The following is a 22,165-nucleotide window of genomic DNA, read 5'->3' as shown; positions in this document are numbered from 1 at the left end:
GGTGGATGGTTTAGTCAGGGTAAATGTTCCCTTCTTATTATTATGAGCTCTCCCAAGTAGAAAAAGATTAGGGTCCTATACTGCCAGTTCTTAGGTACATTACCTAATCCTGTGACCATACCTTTCCTTACCAACAGTCTCCTCCTAGAAGAGCGTAGGCGAAGCTGGGATCAGGCTAGGGCCTATGCCGATGAACTCCATCAAATGGATAATACCCACCCAGTAGGGGTTAGGACAGTCCCTGATCAAGAGCCTGAATGGGATTACAATACCCCAGGAGACATCCTAGCTAGGAATAGATTTATAACTTGCCTCCTAGCTGGTCTCCACAGGGCTGCCTGTTATGAAGTTAACCTTTGGGTCACCCATCACTGTTCTTTCTCCTCACCACCTGTCATACCTTTTAACTTACAAGGGCCTTCTAACATTATTTCCCTCCCGAGTTCTCTCCCTTCAGGTAGCATTGGTAGAGGATGCAACACGGACTTTTCAACCATGTCCACCTCTTAACATTTCAAATCTTCTCCCCCAACAAGTTCTGGCATACTGCCCATCACACTCATGCATCAAGACCCTAGAAGAGTTATTCCCTTATCTTATACATATATAGGAAGGAACACTACCTCAGGCCACTTATACATGCTATACAGATGGCAGTGCCTTCCTATATGAAGGAGTACATGAAGTAGGATATGCTGTTGTTTCAGACACCATAGTGGTCCAAACCTTCCAGCTCACATCACGAATCAGCAGGCTGAATTAATAGCTCTTACTCGTGCCTGTCAATTAGCAAAGGGACAATCCCTAAAACTATATACAGACTACCAGCCTGCCTCTGGTCTCAGAATAAAGAGACCTCACAATCCTGTCAAGACTCAAGCCACACCCTATTGGGTCATGCCCTACTTCTTCTTATACTTCTTCCCACTCACCCATATTGGTATCAAACTCTAAATATGGAGATTTGAGATTCAGGAGACATATGCCCAGAAGCTCAACCAGACCACTCATGTAGTAGAGTCTGGAGATTGCTCATCCACAGGTTGTCAAAAAGAGATACTTATCCCTACAACACCAAAGTCAGATGCTAGAACACCTGTCCCCTATTCTTGCTTCTTCCATGATCAAACTAAAGATCACTGTAGACACTGGTCAGAAACCTATGAAGGCTGTCTTTATTGGTCTTGTAAAAGATATCATGCACGTTCAGGAAAACACTCTGCATTTTATGAAGAACGAGGAATCTTTTACATCCTGACTAAGAACTCATGGCACCCCAGATGGGAAATGGGAGTCATTGGGAAGCTTTCCTATAGTATTTATCAAACCCATCCACCAGATATCCTCAAAATACTTAGGGTACACATTCCACTCTCTCAACTCCTAGGTATAGACACAGTAGAAGAAGTGGTCCAAAGCTCCTCAAAGGCTCTTACACCCTTAATGTTACTCTTTTTTGATGATGTTGATTCCACCTCCCTGTCACATCTCTTGTTTCAGACTCTAACTACTGCATATCAGTTACTGAATAATGCTTAGTCTGACCACTTTGGAGAATGCTGGTTGTGTGTCCCTCCAGGGTCACAATGTCATCCACTATTTGTGGCCTCACCCATTGTCCTGTTAGAGTCTCTTACCTTACCACTTGTTAATTGCTCCAAGTCAAATGTCACTACTGCCCCTTATGTTTCTCACATTCCTCTCTTTGGCATTACAGACTACTTTAACTCCTCAGGAACATACTTTGTGGGTATTCTGGATTCTGCAGACTGCAATAATACCATTACCCTTGGTACTATCACCCAGCCCCTATGTCCAAATATTCACAATGCCTTTATTCTCTGTGATATCACTGCTTACCTGCTAGGTGGTCTGGGACTTGTGCCTTGGTATTCCTGTTTCCTAAATTAGGGGTGGTACCTAGTGAAGAACCCTTGCCAATTCCCATTGCCAACTTCATAGCAGCCCGGCATGACAAACGAGCAATCCAAGTAAATCTCTTTCTTAAAAGAGTTTTGGGTGAAGATCTTCTTTCACCAGTGAGGAGCAGAGTCTCTGCTAGTAAGCTCCCTTGGGAGCATAGCAGAGCAGAAGAAACCGATACTTCTGCTGGGAAGCTCCCTTGGGGGTTGGGGGCAGAGCAGAAGTAACAAATTTTAGCTGGAGCCATAGCAGATTGCCACATATCTGCAGGAGTTTCCCCTTTAGCCACTGAAGAAAAAGAAGTAACATCTTGGGCTAAAGCTGAGAAGAAATGAATACCTCTGCTGGGACATTCCCCTAGGGGAGCAGAGCAGAAGAAGGAATGGATATTTCTGCTGGGAAGCTCCTTTGGGGTGGGGTGGGGGGCAGAGCAGAGCTCAGCTTTAATGGCTCTCTCTTGGAAGGGAACAGGATTGCTATATCCTGTGGGGAGACCATCCCCCACCGCACCCCAGCTTCAGGTATAGCCTGACTTCCGGACAAGTGAGGATACCTTTCTCCTCACAGCTGTAGGTACCCAGGATACCTCCCTTCACAGTTGTAGATATAGCCTGACCTCCCGACAAATCGGGATACCTTTCACTGTAGAGTTGTAGGTATCCAGGATACCTCCCTTCACAACTGTAGGTATAGCCTAACTTCCTGACAAGTCAGGATACCTTTCCCTCCAGAGCTGTAACACTTGCAAGTACTACCTGAGTATATAAATGAAATGTATAGACTCTTTAAAACGACAAAAACAAAAAAATAAAACCCATAAATTTAGTGAGGTCCACATGAAAAACATATGGCATCAAGTTGTTCTTACCTGTCCTTTTTTGCGCCCTTGAAAAAAATGGCTCTGGTTGGATTTTGAATGTTACACTTATCTTTCCTTTCCTCCCTTAGTCCCTCCTTTCCATTCTTTTCTCTTCCTCTCCACCTCCTTTCAGTCCTCCTCCCTCTTGTCCTTCTTTAAATTTAATTTAATTTGTTGTTATTGTATATGAATATGTATTGTATATGGTGTGTGTGCATGCGCCCCATTAGTGATACAGAGAAATGGTGGCTGTTCGTACCTTTTTAATGACATTTGAAGGGTCAGTCCAGTGACCCACAGTTAGAGCACCTGTAATAAAGTCAGCTATTAGAGTAAGTGATCCTTTGAAAACACTTAAACTTTGGCATTTAGTGTTCCCCTTTTCACTGCTTCATTTGCTGCCTTCTAAATCCTGATGCTGTGTTAGCTAACTCTGTGTCACTGTAACAAAATACCTGAGATAACAAGTTATAAGAAGGAGAGGTTTATTTTGGCTTACAGTTGAAACTGCAGACAGTGGTCTGTGGTCTCTTGGCCCCATTGTTTTAGCCCTGTGATAAGGTGGTGTGCTGAGACAGTACATGGTGGAGGAGACCTGTGCATCTTATGGGAGCATATGATCCTTTCAGTATTAGCCTAGATTCCTAGGGTACTGTAGCTCTTGTCTAGCTTTATTGATTTATATTTATTTTGAGATAGAGTCTCATGTATCCCAGGTTGGTCTTGAACTCATTGTGACTGAGGATGGCCTTGAACTACTGAGATTCTAGTTTCTACCTCCTAAGTGCTGGTATTGCAGTCATGAGTCACTCAGCCAGTTTACAGATGCTATGGATTGAACCTCAGACTTTGCTCATGCTAGGTTGGCACTCTCCTCACTGAGCTGCCTCCCCAGCCCTGAACAGCATTATGTGTTAGCCTACAAGTATATAGGTACAGAGATACAGAAGTATGTGTTTACTTGGAAACAGTGAACATGATTTCCTGTGTGTACTTCCTTGAAAACGTAAACTGTCATGTATGTGTGGATACGCATGCACATAGTACGATGCATGTATGGAGGTCACAGGACAACTTTTGGGAGTGGCTTTCTCCTCCATGGGCTCTGGGGATCAAACTCAGTTTGTCAGCTTGCACCGCAAGTGCTTTACCTGCAGAGCCATCATGCCAGCCTCTTGTTTTCCTCTTTTGGAATAGAGTCTTGCTACATAGCCAAGGTATACCTTGAACTTATTATAAGGCCAGCTTGGCTCCAAATTCTCCATCTTCTTGCCTCCCCCTCCTAAGTCCTAAGATTACAGGTGCGCACCGCCATGCCTGGTCTATTCCATTCTTCTATAGAGTCTCTAGACATTTGAAGATGAATGAAAAATATAAATATGGGCAGCTTTGTAGCTTCAAGTTTACAGTGTCTCAAAATCGAATTGTATACACATTGAACAGTTAGAGCCTGCAGGCCTTTTAGGAGTCACACACATATGTTGTTCCTGACCACGTGTTGTTGTTGTACAGCATTGGCTCTCATTCTCCAGCATCCTTAGAAGACGCAGTGCTCTTCAGAGACAGTTCTGTCCTGGAAGCCCCTCACCTAAAAGGCCCCGTGAAGTCAGACAATGCCTGTTGACTTGGGGCAGGCCCTGGGCCTGCTGCCTTCTCTGGCCAAGGCCAAAGCGGAAGACACCACATTCTCTGGATCAGATGCTCTCCAGCCAAGAGAGCTCACCAACTCTGAGACTGCTCGCCAGCTTTTCAGGCAGTTTCGCTACCAAGTGATGTCCGGGCCCCAGGAGACCCTGAGACAACTTCGGAAGCTCTGTTTCCAGTGGCTGCGGCCAGAGGTTCACACCAAAGAGCAGATCCTGGAGATCCTCATGCTGGAACAGTTTCTGACCATTCTTCCTGGGGAGATCCAGATGTGGGTGAGGGAACAGTGTCCAGGCAGTGGAGAAGAGGCAGTGACCCTCGTGGAAAGCTTGAAGGGAGATCCTCGGAGACTATGGCAGTGGGTAAGCATAGTATCTTGTCTCTGAGTTAAGCCCAGGTTCCTCTGGAGCTTCTCTGCTCATTATCTTTTCTTCTTTTTTTTCCTGATAGTTCTTCCAACTGCAAATATGTAGGGTTTCCAAACCAATAACCAGTCCGTGGATTCTCTGATACAAACCGAGCATTAGCAAGTCAGTCCAGTTCTGACAACTGTCTATACAGGTCCAGAGCCTGGCTGCACAGCTGCTCTTGCACTTCAGATGCCACTCACAAATGCCACAGAGCAGATGTCTTAACAAACTGGCTGTCAGATTTGATGATTAGTGACTACAGGACTCAGGAAAGTGATGTCATTACTGTTGGCAGTTTATTGTGTAGAGTAAAACTCAGGAGCAAACAAGTCCTCTCCCAGGGTGCCACCCCATCAGAACCTCGGTGAGTTCACCAGCTGGCAGCTCCAGAAGCCCCACTGTTTAGACATTTGTCCGGGGGTTTCACCGTTCTAGCACAGTTGCTTAACTCATTTGCCATCAGTGGTTGGATGTTCCTGGTCCCTCTCCCTTGGGGGTGGGGTCCGCTGAAAGTCTTAAGCCTGGAATCCCATGGTATGCTCACGTGGCAACCAGGCCCCATCCTGAAGCTATTTTAGGGCCACCAAGAGCTGGCTTCCCAGCATGGCCTCCGAGGTGGGTGAAAAGTCTGCATTAGGCCTAATGGAAAATTCCTGTTCTGAAACAACAAGGGTTCAGGGAGTTCTCAGAACAGAAAACAGAGACTACAGTATGTGCTGCTTATATTAAATCTGGGTCTCCTCATATCTTACTTAGTTTTGTGACTTAGACATCTCCCCACACCACCTAAGAAATTTCTGTTTACTAAACGGTGGCCTTGAGTTTTAATCATTGGAGGCTGTCCAGGAGAACATATTAGTGGTGTGAGTTGAAGGTCTCCCAGACCTGGTTCAGGCCTCAGCTTCTGGTCCTTTTTCTGGGTTAAGAAAGGGTTTTCTCCTTTCTTTGCCCTATGGCCATAAGATTATCTGTCTGATGGTCTGTTGTAGAAGGCCAGTTCCACTAACTGTCAGCAACCTCAACTCTGTATCCTTTTCTAATTAACACTGTTTGGTGTCCAGATTGGCATCCAAGTTCTAGGACAAGAGATCTCGTCCGAGAAGGCAAACTCAGCACACTGCCAAGGCAGTGAGCTAGATCCCAGACTGGAAGTGGTGCCTCCGGACCTGCCCCTTCAGAATTCACCCTCAGCTCCTGCAGAGCTGCTGAGCCATGGTGTGAAGGAGGAATCAGACATGGAGCCAGAGTTAGGTGAGGGGCAGTAATCCTTTGTGCTACGTGGTGCTCTCTGGGAGAAATTTGGGGCATTGTGGTTAGTAGGGTTAAGTGTACGCTGAAACTATATAGTGCCTCTGGAAAGTGTGGAAATGACCTAGGTCTGTATTTTAAACCATTCTGTGATTGGGCCACACCATTTGGGTTTTGGTTCTTTGGAGGATGCTGGGAGAAACATGGGTAAAACTGTTTGGAAGTTTGGAGGGGGTTGTAGTTGTTAGGAGGTAAATACAAACCTTTGAATTCAATTGACACCACAAATTGTTATAATTTGTGAAGAATTCATAGTGCCCCTTGGGAAGTGGTTAAGGGAACATCTTCATTCTGAAAGCCTGTTCTTTGCCACAGCTCTGGCTGCTTCCCAACTTCCAGCCAGACCAGAGGAGAGGCCTGTCAGAGACCAGGACATGGGAACAGCATTTCTCCCAGCAGTACATCAGGTGAGCTGGGTCCTCTGCCTTTCTTCCCCTAGTTCAGGATCGATGTGGCCACAGACTCAGAAGAGGAGAATGAGGAGATGAGGCTCGGTCCACACACACTGCAGCTGTTATGCAGCCATGCCCCGAGTTGAGTCCCTGCATCGCTAGTTAGTCATCTTGACTGATGGGATCTGGCCTCTGGGAAAAGGTGCAAGTTGCTGGGAAGTCTTTGCCCAAATATGGTAGTTTCTGATTATTATTATTATTATTATTATTATTACTACTGCTACTGCTGCTGCTACTACTACTGCTACTGCTGCTGCTACTACTACTACTACTACTACTACTACTACTACTACTACTACTACTTTGAGCCTATGCTAAGAAAGGGCTTTTCATTTCCTAGTATGAGATACCCACACGGGTTTGTTAGAAACTTGGAATGGTTATTTCTCACGTGTGACAAGTTAGTCTTTTCCTCTCTAACATCATGGGAGTATTGTTGATAGACTGCACATACTCAAAATATATAGTTTGGTAAGTTTTGATGTACATATGCAGCCCTAAAACACAAGCACAATCAAGAATACATCTCTATCACATTCAAGTTGCCTTTTAATTTAAAAAATTTAAAAAATTTTTTTCATGTGTATGGATGTTTTGCCTGGTGTGTGCCAGGTGCATACCTGGTGCCCAAGGAAGTCAGAAGAGGGCAGATTCCCTAGGAACTCTAGTTACAGATGGCTGTGAGCCACCATGTGGATCCTGGGAATTGAACCCAGGTCCTAGGGAAGAGTATCTAGTGCTCTTAATGGCTGTGCTGTCTGTCCAGCCACTCTTACTTGAATTTTTGTCTCTTGTCATTTTTTTTGTACCCCAGGCATTCATACCTACTAACTACCTTCTGTTAGCACACATTTGTTTATATTTTCTAGAATTTTATGTAAAATGGAACTTTATCAAAAATTCATCTTCCTTTTCCTTGTATGTAATGTATTATTTCCTGGGTTTTTTTTGTTTGTTTATTTGTTTTGTTTTTAATGTTTTCTCATTGGTTTTGTGTTGTCCATTCCGGGGTGGCACCCAGGTCTTCATGCATGCTCAATGACATCTACTGCTGAGTTATATCTTGAGAAGTTGCTGGGTATCTTTGTTTTTTTATAAATATTCTTGGGCTTTGATCAGGGATGCAGTTATTTGGACAAAGTTTGTTTTAGTTTGGCCAGATTTTTTCTTTCGTGTGTGTGTGTGTGTGTGTGTGTGTGTGTGTGTGTGATTTCATAGACCCTGGTGGAGATCTGAAACCACGGATAACACTGCACACCCTGTACATAGACTGGGGTTTTCCTATCCCATCAGTCCCCTGATAAAGATTAATTTGTAAGTTATGAAAGGTAAGAGATTAACATTTACCTATAATAATGGAATAATTATAACGGCACACTGTAATGAGAGTTACACGAGTATGGTTTCCTGTGTCACCATGTCTTACCATGTAACAGTGTACTCACCTTTTGTGCTGATGTCAGATGACACAGGCCTGTGTGACGACATGGAGTGAGGTGGACGATAGTGCTGTCACCCACTCTGGCCATAACTTCACAGTTCATAGTGTAACAGCAAAACTTCTGTAGTCATACCTTTCTTTGGGCCATTAGCTCACAAATAAGACATGGAGACTTATTAATTATGAAAGCTTGGCCTTTAGCTTAGGCTTGTCTCAACTAGCTCTTAACTTAAATGAACCCATTTATATTAATCTGTGTCCTGCCACGTGGCATTAGCTTTCTTCCATCTTGCATCTCCTGTTTCCTCTGTGTCTAGCTGGTGATCCTGCCTTTCTTCTTCCCAGAGTCCCCTCTGTTCTTGGAAGTCTCACCTAACCTTCTCCTGCCTAGTTATTGGCCATTCAGCTCTTTATTAAACCAATCAAAAGGCACCTTGGCAAAGACACAAATATTCTACAACATTTCCCCCTTTTTGTCTAAATAAAAAGGAAAGGGTTTAACTCTAACATAGTAAAACTTTATACACTGAGAACAATTATCAGGTAATAATTACATTTACAATGTCCAATTCATTTGCATTTGGCAAATTCAGAGAAAGTACTCCGTTATCTATCTTATCTTGGTGAGTCAAAAGTTTTGTACCTAATTCGCTTTCTATCCTAACTTGTATTACCAACCCAAAACTGTCTTTTCAGACCTCAAAACATTTCTTTAGATAAACAATTTAAGCTTTTATGTGTCTCAACTTTATACATTTTATACCTCGTTTGTGAGTTTCTTTTCTGAATTTGGTAACAAGGAAATCTGTAACTGTAGCTATCTAGTCTTCAACCCCATCAGAGACCTGAAAAGGGTAAATATTACCTGAGTAAACAGAAAAGGCAGAGCAAGCAACTTCCAAAACTATAGAAACAACAGAGACATCTGGCTGCCTGGACAGTCACTCAAGGTTCCTCTGCAATGTTGGGGCATCCATCTTCTGCCTACAGGCCTAGAATATCTGACAGACTTTTCTGTGAAGCAGGAAATTTGAAGGTCTGTCCTACCTTGTCTTGGCAAAGTTTGGCAGTCATCTTTTGTGTCTTGCTTGTCCAAATTGGACAACATACTGTCAGCAGTTGAGGCAAGGCCAGTTTCTTGCCCAGTGGCTAACTTTGCCACAATGAAAGCAAATTCCATATGGAGGTTCTTCATTGCCCATCATCCTCTTTTGAAGTATATCGGTGCTGCCAGGAGCAGACATGTCTCACTGTTATGAAAAGCCTTGTGTTATTAAAACGTCTTAAATGCCATATTCTGTAGGTCTTTAAAGTGTTTGAAGACCACCTATCTATCTAAAACATATGACCTTAAAAACATTGCCGGGCGGTGGTGGCGCACGCCTTTAATCCCAGCACTCGGGAGGCAGAGCCAGGCGGATCTCTGTGAGTTCGAGGCCAGCCTGGACTACCAAGTGAGTTCCAGGAAAGGCGCAAAGCTACACAGAGAAACCCTGTCTCGAAAAACCAAAAAAAAAAAAAAAAAAAAAAAAAACATACCTAACATGGCTACAAATTTGACTTTTACATGACTAACTACTAACTTGTGTTTATTAATTATCCTAAACAGTTTGTAATAATGGCTTTCAAATGTCATAATAGCTTTCAAGGACTAGAACTTTACATTACATTTTTAAATGGGTTGTATAGGTACAATATCTTAAACAAGAGTAGAAACTTATATACACTATATATAACAAAAGTAGCCTTAAATTTGTATCAATATACTATATCCCCCCTTTCTTTTCAGAAAGAAATCCAACCTCCTTTGTTATTTTTTTTACCATGATGAGTAACAGCTTGCAACGCCTCCCCTCCAAAAAAAAGTGATGAACATCCACTGTATGACCAGAAACCATACAGTGCACCTCTTGGGAATGTGGGCATAATGTTCTCTAGTCTGCTTCCTGTTGTCTGGGGGCAGGAGGATCTTTAGGGTACCCTGAGAAAATTGAGATAATGGTCAAGTCCTGGGGAAACTAGCTGTAACATTTGTTGTCCAGACTTTGTGTAATGGGAACATGCGGGGCTTATCTGAAGTCCTGGCTGGAGTAGTATGCGAGGCTGATCCATCTGAGCTAGCAGCTTTGAAGCTGTTCTGGATTCAGAATTTTGAGGAAACTGTAGTAGAGGCATTTTGAGTCTGGATCACCTGGGCTACTTGTCTTCTTCATTGGTGTCTGATTCTTTTTTTCAGAAAACATGAAGTTGTAAAGGTAGCATATATATCTGTATTAACACAGGTATGGAATGTGTGGTGTGCACAAATCAGCTAAAGATGATTTTTTGTTTTATGTTTGAGCAGGTAAAAGACATCTGTTAACTTTATAAGTCTGTTTGGACTCTACAACCAAACTTCTATCCATGCCATATGAAAGGATGGCATGTAATAATAAGTCATGAGGATTCTGTAGCCAACAAGATTGATCATGTTTCAACCAGTCTCAGAGCTGTTCCCATGTAGAGGGATCAGCATACATGTCACCTGTCCTGTAGTTTTTCCTGCCTTCCTCCCTCAAGTCTGCAGCCAAAATCTTTAGGAGATCTTCCCTGGTCAAATATGATCTTTATTAATTTTGAAGGAATCCATAGCTTTTTATTTCCTGTGGAAGCAAAATCATCCCTAAAGTGTACAAGCTAGCAATTCAGCAGTTCCTTCCACAATCTAATGTCCCTCAGCAGCTGCCGTTCGTTCATCAGCATTAAAAAATTTAAAGTCAACAAAGCAACATACAGGATCCCGGGCACCCTGTGTATTTCCCATTCTTACATGGATTTTTTTATATTACTTTACTCTTTCTTTAAAGACTTTATTTTATTATTTTTAAACTATTTATTTTTATGACTGTCTGTATCCATTTTTTTTTTCTTTCTTTAGCACCTAAGCACATTGTAACCTGTTCAGAGGTTTTCTTGGCCTAGACCTGACTGCTTTTTTTTTTTTTTTTTTCCTGAGTCTGTATTCTCTAACCACGTAGCCAAAGCTTAAAAACTGTTAGGGTGGCTAGGCACTCTGCTGTGCCTGACTCTGCCCGCCTTGGTTTCCTGAGAGTCTAGCCTCATGCTGGCCAGTATGGGCCCCAGAGTGCCGTTTACCTGCCCCATCTCTGAGAATGTGTTGTATCTGTCTGCAGCAGGCATGTGCACCCAGTGCTGGCTGCTCCAGTGCTCAGCTGCACAGCAGAGCCTCTTAAAAGAGCTGTACCTCCCTGTGCCAAGCCTACTCAAGAGACCAAGGTCACCAGGAAGCTCCTTCCCACCTCTTCCTGCCTAGCTACTGACCATTCAGCCCTTTATTAGACCAATCAGAAGACGCCTTGGCAAAGACACATCTTCACAGTGAAGACGAATACTTCGCAACATTACTAGCCTTCATTTTTCTTTCTTTTTCACCATCTTATGGGGAGAAGACTCCCTCTTACTACAGGTCTCAGCAGCCTCTGTGTATGGCTTTTTTTTCTTATTGAGTAGAGACTGTTTTAATTTTCCACCCAGTAAGTACTTCATGGCTCCTCTCTAGCATGCCCACCATCTTTTGCACTTCTGTTAAGGGGCCTCTGTGAAGTAAAATAAGGGCCAGTTGAACAACACTGTGATGCTGCAACAGCGAGTCTGAGCAAACAGCTGCCAAATGACAAGTGGGTGGGTAGCGTATGCAGGGTGGATACGCTGCCCAATCAGTGACTCACAGCCTGTCCACAGATGACACACAGCTGCTGGCTGTGGCAGCACACCTGTAATTCTAGCACTTTAAAGAATGAAGGGGGAGAGTTGTAGGTTCTAGGCCAACTTAAACTCCATAGTGAGTTTCAGGACAGACTGAATTGTACTGAAGAAGCTGTCTTGAAAAACAACAAACAAGCAGACAAATTATAAGTGAAAGAATAGTGTACAGTTTAAAACCTAGGAATTAATTCTGGAAAGTTCCATTTGATGCTCTCAGTCTGCAGTTGACAATGGGTAACAAACCAGAGATGTGAAAATGTGGTATGGGAGGATTGCACAGTACTAGAGAAGCCTGCTACTTAGGGCTAAGGTTCATTTGAAAACTGTCTATTAATTCCTTTTTGTTTAGTGGTATTTTCATTCCGTGATATTTAATTTCTGCAATTCTTTGTAAATTCTGCTATTGGCCCCTGTCTGAAGTGTAGTTGATAAAGGTTTTTCTCCCATTCCATGGGCTGTGTGTTCTGCTTACTTCCTTTGCTGTGCGGGTTTTGATATTCATGTGGTCCATCTGTTGACACTTGGTCCTCTTTGTTACTGCCAGTTCCTGTGCTGTTGGTGTTCTATTCAGAAAGTTCTTGCCTACCCCAGTGTCTTGAAGAGTAGTCCCTATGTTTTCTTCTAGAAGTTCAGCATTTAAGGGTTTAAATTAAGGTCTTCTGCCCATTTTTGAGTTGATTTTTGTACAATGTGAAAAGATAAGGATCTAATTTCATTCTTCAGATGGATAACTGGTTTTGCCCGCACAATTTGTTGATCAGCTGTCTTTTTTCCAGTGTAACTTTTTGCCTCCATAGTCAAAACTTAAGTGTGTGTAGCGTTGTCATCTTATGTCCAAGTCCTCTATTCTGTGCCTTTGGTCTATCTATTTTTATGATAGTACCAAGCTGTCTTTATCACTTTATAAAAGGATTATTGTTTCTGGAGTATATAGGGACAGTCCCAGAGAATTGATTAATATATTTAAAACAGCGCAGACACCAACTATAACCTGTTTTTGATAACTTGAAAGTTCAAAGCTGAGCATGGTGATACTTGCCTGTAATTCTAGCACTCAGAAACCTGAGGCAATGGGATTAGAATTTGAGGCCACTCACAAAATTAAACACTAACCAAATATTCAAAACGCTAATCAGCACTGTTAATTATTGGTAGTTACATATACACAGTGCCTGTATTAGGTGATTGGTGATTGTATACACATAGAGTACCTGTATGAGCCACCTGGTGGCTGCACACATATGCAGTGCCTTTGTTAGCCAATTGGTACCTATAAACATGTACAGTGCCTGTATTGGCTGATTGGTACCTATAAACATGTACAGTGCTTGTATTAGCTGATTGGCAGTTATACCCACATACAGTGCCTGTGTTAACTGACAATCACTTACCAAGCACTAAAGCAAACAAGTCATCCATTTTCTGCCTTAGCAAAACATTTGTATTTAATGGAATCCTTTGAAAATGAAGGGAAGTTTAAATATAAATAACTCCTTCCTCTAGTCTTGTCTATAAATTAGGAATTTTGCTAATTGCATCAGAATACTGAAAGGGTGTGACTACCCCTACACAGTACTTTATTATCATCAGAAACTCTGAAAGGGTAGGACTCCTGCCTACACTGAGTTGAAGGTGGCATAGCTCTCAAGTCCACAAGGGGGTGCTCTTTCCACACAGGAACGTGATTCCCCATCCGCACACTTGCCTGCCTGCCTGTGTCCTCCAGAGCAGGGCCTTGGGTTTCCAAAGGGAAAGGCGGTGGCTGCTGGTATCTTGCATCTCTAGTGGGGGTTGCATTCAAGCTTCGGCTTCTTGGCATTCGTGGAGTGCGAGGTTTTCAGCCAGAGGTGCGCTGTTGAGCAGCCCAGTCCCCTGCCCTGGGCAGCCTGTGGGCCGAGGGTGACTGCTGGAGCGTTCGGTGCTTGTACTCTTCTGCTTGACACCGCACATGGCTGCAGCTGCTGCGTGTCATGGAGGACACCCAGTGTCCAGCAAAGCTGCATTCTGTCAGGCGTTTGTGTGGCGTCCTGTTACCTGCCAGCACCAAAATGGAGTCTTGTGTGTTCCAACAAAGGACTCTTGCATTCAGCAATGTTTACTCAGACTGGCTGTTTCTAGGAATTTCATTTGTTGAACAGTAACAAAATAATAAGTTCAAATTAAATTTTGTATATAAAATATAGTTAGGTATGTATATTGAGAGAACTTTTGAGTGTTCTGATGTTTTTAATACCAAAATATTCTCTTCCCCTCTCGCTCTCCCCCCCACTCTGAGCATGTTCTAATTTAAGACTCTGGTGTCGCTCCTGGAGACATTCCTGACACTAGATGGCAGACTTGCTTTAGAGCTGAGGGTGAGAAGTGCTGTGTCCTGTTGTAACAGTGGTACTACTTGTATTATTTCTTTCAAACCTCCCAACAAATTGTTGAGTTCAGTGCTAATAGCAGGTGAGGACCAAGACTCCAGAAGGTTAAGTAACTTGTTCAAAGTCACCCCGCTAGAAAGTGGCCAGTCTGGGACTTGGGGTTCGGTATGTATGACTCCACAGAGTGTGCTGCTAGTCACTCTGGGTTGCTGTTGGCAGCTTCTCATGGGGAGGCTGAAATTTCAGTTTGAAAGGTGGATGGATGTGGGGTGGGTGGCCTTTCTAGTTTGGGGACTTAAGCCTGCAGTTGAAGAGAAGAAGAGAGGCTTTGGGTAACAGGGGAACACTTTGCTCAGAAGCACTGAGAATCAAACCAACTTCATGTTAGTCCTTCTGTGAACCATTGAGAGTCCAGATGCAGCTGCACACCTGATGCTTTTGAAGCCACCAGCTTTTGTTGAAGAATCAGGTTTTGCAGTTGACTTCATTGTTGACTTTTCCTACCTTTTCAGTCATTTATGCTTGCTTTTCCCCACTAATTCCCTTTTCATGTCTTTCTTTTCTCTCTGGACTGTCTAGGTTTCCAACAGTGGGCTTAGCAGGTCCTCAGTGTCACAAGAGCATCACTGCAGCTCTTGAAAGAGATACGAACAGGGATCAGCCTATGTGGTAGCACTCTTCACTCCTAAATACATGCAGCATAAAACCCCCCCAAATGTAAACCCCTAGTGCCTAAACCAGGCAAGAGCTGCTGATGTGAAGCCTGTCATCTTCCCTTTGGTTTTCTGTTCTCGACCTGTGTTCCTGTGAGTTCTTAGGTCTCCTGTTGACCAGAGTCTGTGGCACATTCCTTCCTCTCAGCATTCTGTGCTGCCTTCATTGGAATGATACTTTGTTTTTTTTTCTAGGAGCAGTGGAGAAACCTGGATACCACTCAGAAAGAACAGTACTGGGATTTCATGCTGGAGACCTATGGGAAAATGGTCTCAGGAGGTGAGGGCATGGGCCCACTTGTAGGAGGAGATGAAAAGAGTGGGAAAGTATTAGGTATTTTCTGTGCATTTCTAGAGACCTGCTCAGGGTTTGTGGGTAAAGAGAATAATTGATGCTACTGTAGGAACTTGATAAGTTAGAGATAGCAGGCTGATAAGTAGGAATGTCCCAATATTGAAAGTGTTCGGTTTGTCAGGAACTGTGTGAGTGTGCTACATTCAGTAATACCTTTAATTTATGAAATAAATGGGCATGGTGATGGTCTCCCCCACCCGCAACCCCTTATTTTTCCCTTTTTGAGACAGTCTTTGTAGTCCTGGAACTCGCTCTGTAGACCAGGTTGCCTTGAACTCACAGAGACCCACCTGTCTCTGCCTCCTGAGTGCTGGGATTAAAGGCGTGCGCCACCACACCCAGCCATGGCTTTCCTCTTTTAAAGGTGCTGGAAGTAGCATCAGACCAAGGACTTGCTCCCTCTTCCACAGCTCCCAGGTTGGGGTGGGGTGGAGTCAGTTGTGATGGGTCTTGAGTCTGTGCTCTCCTTTACTAAGTTGCCTAAACTCGGAGCTGGTGGAGTCCCTGTCCTGATCCTTGCACCAGCCTGCCAGGGGTCCCCAGATGCCTGCGGTCACCTGTCTAGATTATTGTTTTCATGGCATTCACGATATGTTCCTATCATTTAGTTCTCAGGGGGGTCACTGTCTCCAAGTCTAGGGTTCTTTTTTAAAAGACACACTTTGAGCTCCCAGAGGTTCTGTTCACCTAAGCCCACAAAATGTATCTCTCTTGGTAGCAGGTATTTCCAACTCCAAACCTGAGCTGACTAACGTAGCAGAATATGGGGAAGAGCTTGCAGGGCTGCACCTTCATGTCAGTGAGAAGATACCAAGACTCACCTGCAAAGGTCAGTGGGCTTCATTGGTCTCCAGCCATTTCTGACCTCCTCACATGAGATAGGAGGTAGTGGGGACAGAATTGTTTCCATTCATTATAGCTAACTGTGATCGGGCTCGAACGCCAAAGTTGAGTTTCCTAGTCGATCCCTACAGGAATGCTGGCATATTTATTTAACCATAAAAGGAAGAGCACAGGTTGGATCTGCTTTCAGTCTTGTCTGGTTGGATAGTTTTCCTTCTCAGAGAGAATTCACACTCAGACAAAATGAGGCCAATACAGGTAGTTAGAATTCCCTTAAAAGACACTTTGTAATAGCCATTATTATCATCACCAACAGGAAAAATTCAGAGAAATTACTGTTTTGGGATTTTTTTTTTTAAATTTTATTATTAATCTATGTTTTTAATTTGTGTGTAGGGGCATACTTTGCCAATGCATGTGTGTAGAGGCCAGAGGCTAGCTTCATGTAATCTTCTTTCACCTTTTTGTGGGTTCTAGGGATCAAACTCAGGTCATGTGGCTTGTGTGGCAAGCGCTGTTACCCACTGAACCATCTTGCTGGCCCAGAACTAAACTTTTCTTACTGTACTCATAATCAGTAGTAACCACCTACCATAAGAAAATAAACCAACAGAAAAATGTTTGATGTATTCTTTGGGTACCTAACCTTCATTAAATAGCAGCAGCAATTGGTTCTTGATGTGTTTGAAGACTGGGAATAAATCTGAATGTACTGTGCTGTGCACTCCTTTGCCCTGGATGCTCTTTCTAAACCATGTCTGTCCTAGAAAGTGTACCAGTTCACTCACGTACACCCATGTGTACACACATGCCCACTGAATTCTAGAACTTGGAGAAGGAAAAGGACTTCAGGTGGAAATTGTGTGACAAATTACCCTTTCCCCAATCGAGTCTAATTATTTTCCTTTGCTAACGTATTACAGATAACAACTGATAGATATGACTTTATTATCAATTTTTTGGGGGGAGTGCTGGGAGTCAAGCCAGCTCTTTTCTTTTTTATTTGTATGTATTTTTTAAAAATTTTTCTAAATTCATTTTACTTACCAATCATAGATCCCCTCTCATGCCTCTTCCCACATCCCTACCCTGGGCTTCACTCCCCCTCCCCCCATCTCCTCCTCCAAAAAGGGTAAGTTCTCCCATGGGCGGGGGCAGCTAAACCTGGTACACTCAATTGAGGCAGGACGAAGCCCCTCCCCACTGCATCAAGGGTGAGCAAAGTGTCCGACCATAGGTAATGGGGTCCGGGAAGCCAGCTCATGCACCAGGGATAGATCCTGATTACACTGCCAGGGGCTCCTCAAACAGATCAAGCTACACAACTTTCTCCCGTATGCAGAGGGTCTAGTCTGGTCCCATGCAGGTTCCACAGCTGTCAGTCTAGAGTTCATGAGTTCCCAAGAGCTTGGTTCAGTTGTCTCTGTAGATTTCCCCATCATATTCTTGACCCCACCTTCTTCATATAATCCCTCTTCCATGTCTTCAATTTGACTCCTGGAGCTCGACATGGTGCTTGGTTGTGGATCTCTGGGTCTGCTTCCATTAGATACTGGCTGAAGGCTCTATGAAGACAGTTAGGGTATTCACCAATCTCAAGCCAGCTCTTACACATGCAAAGCACACATTATATCCAGTTACGATTTTAATTTGAAGCAATATATATTGCTAGGTTCTGTTCTTAGCACCCACATGGCAACTCACTAACTGTCTGTAACTCCACTTCCAGGGAATCTGATGGCCTTTTCTGGCCTCCTTAAACACCACATATACACATGGTACACAGACATATGCAGGCAAAATACCCACATACACAAAATTTAAACATTTTAAATATTACAATATTAATCCCACTAAGTGAACCAGATAGCCCAGCTCTTCCTGAGCTCCTTTCCTAGGTGACACTCACGAAGCATCATCTTCCAGCTTGTCTCACCACTCTTCTCTGCTGACATGAAATAGTTTAAAATCGATTGCTCCACCAGAGCCCAGGTCCTCTGCAAAAGCAGTAAGTGGTCTTATGCGCTGAGCCTATTATTGTTATTATTATTATTACTACTACTATTACATGATACTGTTTTTTTGGTGCAGTTTTATATTCCCAATAAAAATAAGTAAAGGACAGAGCTTGCCTATACCTTGTAGCAATAGGATTTTGTGATAATCAGCTTACTATATCCCAAACTGTTTCTGTTTTGTACAGTTTTTTTTTTTTATCCATCCCTCTTGCTGACTTGGCCCCATTAGTTCTGCCTTGAATACACAATCCTGTCTTTATAGCTAGAGATAGAATTGAGAGAAAGGGTAGTAGAAGGAAGTGTGGAAAGATTAACTTGGTGGTGATGTGGACAGATGGGAAGAGAACACTTGGAGAGAGAAGCCTGTGTGTAGAGCCGAAGTGGGGGTCCAGCCACACAGGAAGAGACTGAACTGGGGCTAAAGCTACAGGGACAAGATAGGAAAGGGCCACTTGGAAAATGCAGCTGTTGATCAGACCGCCAGACGTGTAGTTAAACCAGCTACAGAAGTCACAAGAGAGAAATGCTCTTTTCTTTGACCACATGGAAGGACAGTTAGAGGAAAAGCAGATCTGTATTTGTAATCAGACTCCCAAGGGATTAAAAAACAAAAACAAAAACAAAAAACCAAACTACCACCAACAAAAACAGTTAAGTGATTCCTAAGTAGATATCTTAACAGCAGGGTAGAGTGGCAAGAAAAGCTCGAAGATTCGTCATGAGTGTCACTAGGAAAGGAGCCCAGGAAGAGCTGGGCTGTCTGGTTCACTTCTGATGGAGGAGCCACAGCTGGGGGAGGGGCAGGGGGCAGGAGCTGCTTCTCTGTGCAGGGCGGTAAGGAAGCGCTGGGGGAGACTCTTCAGTTTGTCTGTTGTTGCTTAAACAACATAAGTTAGAAATTGATTTTAAAAAGATAATGTGTAAAGTAGACACAAACAAGAAAATGAGTGGATATTTACATCTGTTTGAATTGGAAACATTTTTCTAAGCATAGAGGCAATAAAAAATCTTTGAGGAAAAGATTAACAGATATCCATACTTATAAAGGAAAAAAATCTATACGTAAAAATTACTCCAAACAAAATTACTGCAACTAAATTGGTATAAAACATTTTTGTGAACTTGATAGATAAATGATGGTCTATATTATTTTTCTTAATATAGAGAAAGTTAGAAAGCAAGTTGATGAGAACAAATTACTTTCTCAGTAAGATTTGGACAGCAGTCCTGGAATATGAAAAATAGCTCCCAGATGTGGTGGGGAAAAAAAGATTCATCTTTTCATCACTGGGGAATTAACATTTAAAATAACAAAAATCCATTTTTTAGTGGTCTAAATAGCATATATATATATAAACCATTCAATACTCAAGTATTTATTAGCCCCATCCCCATTTCCCCCTGCTTAACAACATACTAGAGGGTGAGAGAGTCCTTCTGGAAATTAAATTGCCAGTAGCTGTTAAGGACCTTGGGGCTGGAGAGATGGCTCAGTGGTTAAGGACTCTTGCTGCTCACATAGAAGCCCTGGGTTTGATTCCCAGTATCTACATACAGCTCACAACCATCTGTAACCCCAGTTCCGAAGGATCTGAGACCCTCTTCTGATCTATGTAGGCTCCTGTGTATATGTGATGCACATACACACACTCAGACACACATAAAATCAAATCTAAGAACAATTTTTTTTAAAAAAGAACAGTAGTGTTCATGCCATAAGTATAGCAGTTGTCCTCTGAGGAATTCCTTTAAAGTATTGATCAGAAAATGGGCAGGTGGATCTCCGAATTTGAGGCCAGTCTGATCTACGAAAGTTTCAGGCTAGCCAGGACCATAAAGTGAGACCCTGTCTCAAAGCAAAAACTGGAAGAAGACATATGTAGTCATGTTTGGTAGTGCTGTTGGGGTTGTTTGGTTTTCTCATGTATGTTTATTTTCCCTTTCTAAATTCTTTTAAATTATGTTTACCTTTTATATACAATCAAATAAGAATCTTGGAGCTGGAGGGATGGCTCAGCAGTTGGGAGCATGTGTGTTGCTCTTACAGAGGACCTGAGTTTGGTTCCCAGCATACATGTCAGGTGGCTCACAGATGTCTGTGACACCAGCTCCTGTGTGAGTACCTACACCCATATCCGTGTATGCACAAACATACTCAATACACGTAATTAAAAATCATAAAAATAAATCTTAAAAAGAAAACCAACCATCTTAACAAGCATGGCTTGCATATAACATATTTGTTTTTTGTAAGTATATGCCACTTGCTTTTGGAGGGGTCAGAAAAGTCCATTAGGAGCCTGTGGTGTTCAGAGTGGCTCAGTCCAGAGCCAGGTGAGCCTTGCACCCAGCACAGGTAAAGGGAATCTGTAGTGCTCAGGTACCCGGTGACCCTCTCAGTGAACAGGAAGAAGATGGCCTGGTGCCATCTTTGCATCAGCTGGAGAAGAGGAAATGACTGTTTCTGCCACTTAAACCTTCTTTTTCCTTCCAGAAGACAGACAAGAAAATGACAAAGAGAACCTAAACTTGGAAAATCACAGGGACCAGGGGGCTCTGGATGTTTTCTGTCAGGCATCAGGTGAGGCACCGCCACAGACTGCCTTGGATTTCCTCGGTGAGAGTGAGCTGCATCGCTTTGGAGCAGAGAATGTCCCTGAGGCTCTGGAAAGCCTGCCTGGTGAGGGAACAGGGGGGCAGCTCTTTCCTCCTGAAAGGGACGCTGGGAAACAGCTAGGTCAGCACATACAGAGCTCTTCTTCGGGAGAGCTGTCTGCCTTGTGGCTGGAGGAGAAGAGAGAGGCCTCTCAGAAGGGCCAGGCCAGAGCTCCCATGGCCCAGAAACTGCCCACTTGCAGAGACTGTGGGAAAACTTTCTATAGGAATTCACAGCTTGTTTTTCACCAAAGGACTCATACCGGAGAGACATACTTTCATTGCCCCATTTGCAAAAAAGCCTTTCTGCGCAGCTCAGACTTTGTGAAACATCAGAGAACTCACACGGGAGAGAAGCCCTGCAAATGTGACCACTGTGGGAAAGGCTTCAGTGACTTGTCAGGCTTGCGCTACCACGAGAAAATCCACACAGGAGAGAAACCCTTCAAATGCCCCATCTGTGAGAAAAGGTTTATTCAGAGGTCAAACTTCAATAGACATCAAAGGGTTCACACAGGTGAGAAACCTTATAAATGTACCCATTGCGGCAAGCGTTTCAGCTGGAGCTCCAGCCTTGACAAGCATCAGAAATCACACTTGGGGAAGAAGCCATGCCCATAGCCACACCCCCACCCAGCCTGCCCGTCCATTACAGCCCTGCTCAGCTCTGCCTGGAGGGACTGCGACCAGGAAGGACCTCTCCTCCTCTCTGCAGGTTGGAGGGAGAGGAGCTGAGCACTGTTTTGACATGGATGGGATGTTGTTCTGAGTGTGATTTATTGGTTTAGTTTTTCCTTTTGCACCAGGAAAAGAAACCAGTCTTTCTTTTTCAGCTGTCTCTTCTTACTTTTGACCCCTTAGACATGTCATGTAGATAATGCCTTTAGTAGCTCTTTCTGACAAGGGCCTAACTGGTATGGCCATGACTGCTGCTGGCAGTGAGAGCCTGGGATCAGCTTTAGAACTGTGGTTCTAGAGCAGGCTGGCTGTTGCAGAAGGGGAGGTAGGGAGGCCTGAGTGCATGCTGTCTTTGTCAGACAGGTGACAAAGTTCTTGTTTAACTGTCCTTATTTGAAATAAACTGAGCTGAGTTGGGCTCTATCTTCCTTGTATCTCTTGTGTTCACTGTGTGTCAACTATCAGTTCTGAGCATACCATTTTCACAGAAGAGCGCACTTGGGAATTGAGCTCCAGGACCTCAATATAAATCTCATAGAAACCTATCACATTTATATGTAGCAGAAAGTAACTGGAAAGTGCACACCTTTATCTCAGGTAAGTCTGTCTGTGATGAGCCTTTTTTGAGTCTGTCTTCCATTAGATCACATGCCTCAGCTGTCCGCTCTCTATCCTGGCACTCTTCCTGGACTGCTGTTTTTGCTAGAGTATGTTTTAAAACATTCTTTATTACCT

General features: G+C 43.4%; 1 protein-coding gene across 3 annotated transcripts in view; it reads left to right on the top strand.

The window, feature by feature from the left end:
• The window catches only part of Znf18 (zinc finger protein 18), a 28,837-nt gene extending 6,973 nt beyond the window's left edge, over positions 1-21,864 (top strand). For 2 of the 3 annotated variants that reach the window (XM_052756897.1, XM_052756898.1), the window contains exons 2-7: positions 4,295-4,788; positions 5,898-6,087; positions 6,460-6,551; positions 15,077-15,161; positions 15,955-16,065; positions 20,592-21,864. In XM_052756897.1, coding sequence (XP_052612857.1) covers positions 4,396-4,788; positions 5,898-6,087; positions 6,460-6,551; positions 15,077-15,161; positions 15,955-16,065; positions 20,592-21,373 — 1,653 coding nt within the window. In that variant the 5' untranslated portion in view covers positions 4,295-4,395 and the 3' untranslated portion in view covers positions 21,374-21,864. The remainder of the gene's footprint in view (positions 1-4,294; positions 4,789-5,897; positions 6,088-6,459; positions 6,552-15,076; positions 15,162-15,954; positions 16,066-20,591) is intronic. The other variant, XM_052756899.1, reaches the window with a different exon arrangement.
• Positions 21,865-22,165: the final 301 nt, after the last annotated feature.

The sequence above is a fragment of the Peromyscus californicus genome, unplaced genomic scaffold (genome assembly GCF_007827085.1).
Source record: "Peromyscus californicus insignis strain IS unplaced genomic scaffold, ASM782708v3 Scaffold_3__1_contigs__length_106647218, whole genome shotgun sequence".
Lineage (NCBI taxonomy): Eukaryota > Metazoa > Chordata > Mammalia > Rodentia > Cricetidae > Peromyscus > Peromyscus californicus.
The sequence above is the reverse complement of the archived record's forward strand: the minus strand, read 5'-3'. Positions and strand labels throughout refer to the sequence as shown.